Source organism: Mirounga leonina, unplaced genomic scaffold (assembly GCF_011800145.1).
Source record: "Mirounga leonina isolate KUSES-001 unplaced genomic scaffold, KU_Mleo_1.0 Mir_154, whole genome shotgun sequence".
Classification (NCBI taxonomy): Eukaryota; Metazoa; Chordata; class Mammalia; order Carnivora; family Phocidae; genus Mirounga; species Mirounga leonina.
Window position 1 is genome coordinate 5,474,877 of NW_023270389.1, and position 5,330 is coordinate 5,480,206.

At 52.6% G+C, this 5,330-nt stretch overlaps 1 protein-coding gene across 1 annotated transcript; it reads right to left on the bottom strand.

Annotated features, from left to right (window-relative positions):
• On the bottom strand, nt 1–5,071 carry MPZ (myelin protein zero). Its single transcript, XM_035009503.1, is given in 6 exon segments — nt 1–1,231; nt 1,349–1,409; nt 1,551–1,686; nt 1,916–2,129; nt 2,397–2,563; nt 4,958–5,071. Coding segments are annotated over 6 exon segments (939 nt in total). The 5' UTR covers nt 5,025–5,071; the 3' UTR covers nt 1–937.
• Nucleotides 5,072–5,330: the final 259 nt, after the last annotated feature.

The following is a 5,330-nucleotide window of genomic DNA, read 5'->3' on the forward strand; positions in this document are numbered from 1 at the left end:
TTCTGGAAATGTCAGTGTTTATTAAACATTTAAGGACACTGGGGGTTTGTGAAGAAATATACAGAATGTAGAAAAATCCTAACAATCCCCTATGGCTGGGAGTGCAGCCTCTCCCCTCCCCCCCCCCATTTCCCATTTGTTTCTCCTTTCTCTTTGGTTGCTTAAAAGCCATTTCTTAAGGGTTATTTGGCCCCTCCTCAATCCTCTGACCTGTGAGGATTCTTTGCCTCTCTCTGTCTCTCCTTCCCCATGACCTTGAGTCCCAGAACAGTGCTCCAGAGTGGTCAGGGGCACCAATCCTGTAGTTGAGGACTGAGCATCAGGGGCCCCTCTGCTTGGGCTGGCTCTCCATTAAGGCTATAATGGGGAGTGGGGAATTGCAAAAACCACATGACGTCATTGGTACTCAGTCATGGGGGGAGGGTACAGGCAAACAAACAAAAAAGAATGGATTAAAAAATAAAAAATAACTAACAACCTAAATAAACCCTGAAGGAGAGTCTGATCTGGACGATCTGGATGTTAGCTAGCTGGGAGGACACAGTATGGAGCTGGGCCACCTGATGGAGGGGAGGGAGGGTCAGAAAGGAAAGCGAGGGAGGGACACGCTGGGTGGTGCAAGGGATGGAAAGGCCAGGTGGCCTGGGGTTGAGGCACAGGGTATCAAGGTCCCTTTCTTCTCGGTGCCGGAGGGACAGGCACCAAACACACAGTCCTTGGGGCTGGTGAAGGGTAGGGTCAGGCCCTGGGCTCCCAGCAAGCCGGGGAAGGAAGGTGGGGGAAAATAGGAAGTGCCGGGGAATGAAGTTTGGAATGAAACTTACATCTCAAAGGCTGCTGAGGGCAGGGCGGGGGATGGGGAGCTAAGGAGGAAAGCACCTAGACGGGGGCTAAGAGGAGCCCAGGTCCCCCTGCTCTGGCAGGGCCCGGGGGGTGGTCACTTGTCTGAGTCCAGGCCCATCATGTTCTTGAGGGCGTTCTTGAGGCTGGTTCTGCTGGGGGACTTGACCGCAGGCCGGAGTTCCGAGCTCTGCTCATCCTTCCGTAGCTCCATCTCAATGACCACCACCTGAGAACCTTTGGTGGACTCCGGACCTGCCCCCCGACCCCCCGCCCGGCCCGCTAACCGCTATTTCTTATCCTTGCGAGACTCCCCCAGCCCCTTGGACTTCTTTTCACTGGCCGCCTTGGTGCTTCTGCTGTGATCCAGCATGGCATACAGCACTGGCGTCTGCAGGGAGGGGTCGCGCGTCAGCGGCCGGGTCTGCTGGGGCCTGACTCCTCCCACCCCACCCCTCACTGCTGCCCCGCAGCGCCCCAGCTCGGCCGGGCCCCGGCTCCCACTCACCTGCCGGCCGCGCTTGGACGAGTCTTTCGCGGCCTTATGCAACTTCCCCTTCTCCATGGCACTGCAGGGAAAGGGGTTGCTGTCGGTCTGCCCCCTCCAGGCGGGAGCCCCCTCCAGAGCAGCTACAGCCTCCTCTTCCTTTTGCCCCTCCTCCCCCCCCACTGGAGCGTCTCTGTCCAGATGGGCAGCAGGCTCCCCTTACCTGAGCCTCCTCTGCAGGGCCGCCTGTCTGCGTAGCCAGCAGAACCGAATCACATAGAAAAGCAGGAGTAGCAACAACACGACCCCTATGACTCCCCCGATCACGGCTCCCAGGACTATCCCGTACCTGGTTGGCACTAGGAGGGGAGGGAAAAGAAGTAAAGGAGTGAGCAGGGCCATGCCCCTTTGGGTCTTAGCCCCACACCTGTCGCCTGCTGTTGGGGATGTACAGCTCTCAGCCAAGGCTGCCTTCCGCCCACCCTGCCAGAGCCTGAAGGACAATCGCCCAGGCGTTTTGCCCCTTCCCCCAGCCCCCCAGTCCTCCCCGATACCCACCCCATTGCGTATTCCCAGACGCCCTCACACCTTTTTCAAAGACATAGAGTGTGACCTGAGAGGTCTTGCCCACTATGTCTGGTGGGTTTTTGACGTCACAGGTGAAGGTGCCATTGTCACTGTAGTCCAGGTTGTGTATGACAATAGAGCCATCCTTCCAGTGAGGGTCCCCTACCCACTGGATGCGCTCCTTGAAGGTCCCCACCTCGTCAATGTAGGGTTGTCCCTTTGCGTAGTGGAAGATCTATGAGGAATGAGGAGAAGTATGTGAGTGTAGCCTCAGGGTAAGGGATCCTGAGCTGGAGAGGGAAGTTGGGGGTGGGGAGAGAATGTGGATGGGCCCTAGTCAGATTGCCGCTTACCTTGCCAAACGTAGGGTTATGGCTCCTGAAGGATCTCCCCTCCTTTGCCCAAGTGCTCTTTTCTATTGTTCTTCGAAGCCAGCCTTTCGTTATCCAATCCCGGGACAACCCCCCCCCCCCCGGCCGCCCTGACCCCGGCAGGCACTCACCGAGATGGCATCACGGCCCCCTTCGGGCTGGTAGCGCCAGGTAAAGGAGATGTCATCTGAGACCCACTCACTGGACCAGAAGGAGCAGTGCAGGGTCACCCGGGAGCCCACAGCACCGTGGACCTCCCTGTCCGTGTAAACCACAATGGCCTGGGCTGGGGGGAGCACTGCGAGCAGAGAGGGGAATCAGATGCACAGGTGTGCTCAATGAGGCACATAGAGGAAGTGACACCAATAGCAAGTCAAGAGCTGAGTCAGAGGCCATAGCAAAGCTGGGGAAGCAATGATCAACTCTCAAGCCCAAATCTCTCTGGGCTGACTGAATAATTGGGTGGTAACACTGTGTTGGTTCAAGCTCTTTAGCATGTTCATTAAAGGAAATGAAATCAGCAGTAACAGACCTCTCTTGAGGACTTCCAGAAGTTGGATTCTGTCTCCACGTCTCACTTTCCCTTTGGGTCAGTATTTAACTCTTAAGTCACCCCTTAGATGTAGGCTTTAAGGTTTTTAAAATTTATTATAAGTTTACAGTACTACATTTTGCATTCTTTTTATAAACTATTCAAACCATACAGATAAAGCTAGAGTTCCTCTTAACACACCCCCCCAACCAACTCCTTTCCTGTAGTCCCCTCTCCCAATTGACTGTTAATCAATTTAGTGCGTAACCGTTTTCTATGTATCAAGTGTAATATAAACTCAACAAACTCAAGATGTACATGTGCTTATATGAAATAATTTTGTTTTATGGATCTTTCTTTTCTTTTGACATACATTGCATCATATTCTACTTGTTTTTTTTCACTTAAGAATATTTATATAGAATCTATCTATCATCTATCTATCTATCTATCTATCTATCTATCTATCTATCTATCTATATCATCTATCTATCTATCTATCTATCGGTTGGTCGATTGGAGCTTCCCATGTTGATTCATAGAGATCAATCTTATTTTTAACAGCTGTATAGTATTTCACAGCATCACAAACTCAAATTTCTTGCAAAAAAATGAAAATAACTAAAGAATGTTTTTTCCTGGCTCAACTGTCCTCACTGCTGAATCCCTAGTTGCCATACAGCTTGCTATTGACTGGGAGGTCAGGGAGAGAAGGATCTTTTAGCCCTCTCAGGGGAAGCTGGGTACAGAGGAAGACCCCTGAGCCCAGAGCTCAGATGACTCTGCATGTGAGCCCTCTGTGGTTTGACCCTCCTCACCCTCCTCTTGGCCATTCTGGCCCAGTGCCACTCCCAAGACTCACCCACACAAGGAAGGCCATTCCAGGGAGATTATGTGTGTGGGCTGGCCCTGGGTGGGGGCAACTGTAGACCCTTTTGTTCTATGGGAGGGGGAGGAAGCAACCAAACAAACAGGGACCCATTGTCTGACCAATGTTGGGGGCTTATGCCATCCCCTACCCCTTAGCGCCCCCCCCCACTCCTGCTCCATAGTCTCAAATCTCCCACCTCAGCATGCAATATCAGTGACTCACTTCTTAGAGCTCTCTTGGGAAACCCAAATGCAGCAACGAAAGTTATTCATTGGATCTAACTTCTATTCCTCCTGTTCTAACATCCACCACTGCCCTTCAGTTCTGCTCAACGGTTCTATGGTTGGGACAGGTTCTGGGACAGAACTCTCTTCCTTATTCTCCAAGACTGCCTCTCCCCATTTCCCTCACTATAACCTTCTCTAACTCCCTATCTTTAACATTTTCTCTGGGTGTCCCAGAGTAGTCCAGTACAACACCCAGAAGAGTATGGGTTCTGGGTTTAGGACTCAAAGAGCTGACAGCAGAGAACCTTGGATATTCTGAGCAGTTCTCTCTCACCCTCAGTTTGCCTACTGCTTATCTATGGTACTAGGCTTTGGGGCAGTTTGGAGAAGGGAAGCATCCATTTGAATAACACTACTTTGACCTCCTCTTGCTCACCCAACATCTGCCATGGGGTAAAGAAGGGGTTGGTCAACTTTTGAAGGAAGACAACTTTAGATGGACAAGATCTTAGAATCTCATAGAATCTCCCTTCTACTCCACTCACCCACATAATAGACAATGGATCCACAGGGAGAAATGGAGGCACCAAGAGACAAAGGATTGGAAGAGTTGGAACCACAAACCTTGGGCTCCTTCCTTAGATCACATTCCCTGACTTTTCTGTTGAGGGAAACTAAGGTTAAGTACCTCACACACTACTAGGGAATGAGTAGGGGCCAGAACCCAGGTGTCTGATCCTATTCCCTACCACGCGATAACACCGCTTCCCACCAGGCCCTCAGCATGGCTCTGGGGCCATGTTACTACTTTCCAGTCTGGGTCCAGTCAGGTCCACCTCAGGGAAGTTCTCTACACTCTTTTACCTTCTCCCTTCACAGAACACCTTTATTGCGTCCCTCCAAAAAATATATATATATTTCCCCCACCCCCCCGAGTATAATATCACCTTCCTGCTCCTGCTCAATCTTTGGTTGCAGTGGGGATTGCAGCAAAGGCAGTGAGAAGGTTGCTGAGAGACACCCTGAGCCCCAGGACCCCCAGCCTGGGGCGGCTCCACTTACCCAAAGAGGAGAAGAGCAGCGCAGCCAGGATAGGACTGGGGCTGGATGAAGGAGCCCCAGGAGCCATAGCTGGGCCAGGGGCTAGGGCCCGGAGCGTCTGCGGGGTTGGGAGAGTGGGGGACAAGTAACTGAGCGGGGTGTTCCTGGAATCCGCTTAAAATCCCCTGGGGTGCCAGTATGAGGGGGCTGTCCTGAGCCAGTAACCAATTGCAGCCTGGCATGTGCAGTTGAGAGGTGGTGGGGAGGGGGGCAGAGCACAGGGAGCAGAAGGGGCATTGTGTCCTCTGGGTAGAGGGGTGGGGGGGACACATACCACCCCATACACAGAGGGCTTTGTGTCTGCTGGCCTCCCCCTGCCCTGGGCTGGAATGCT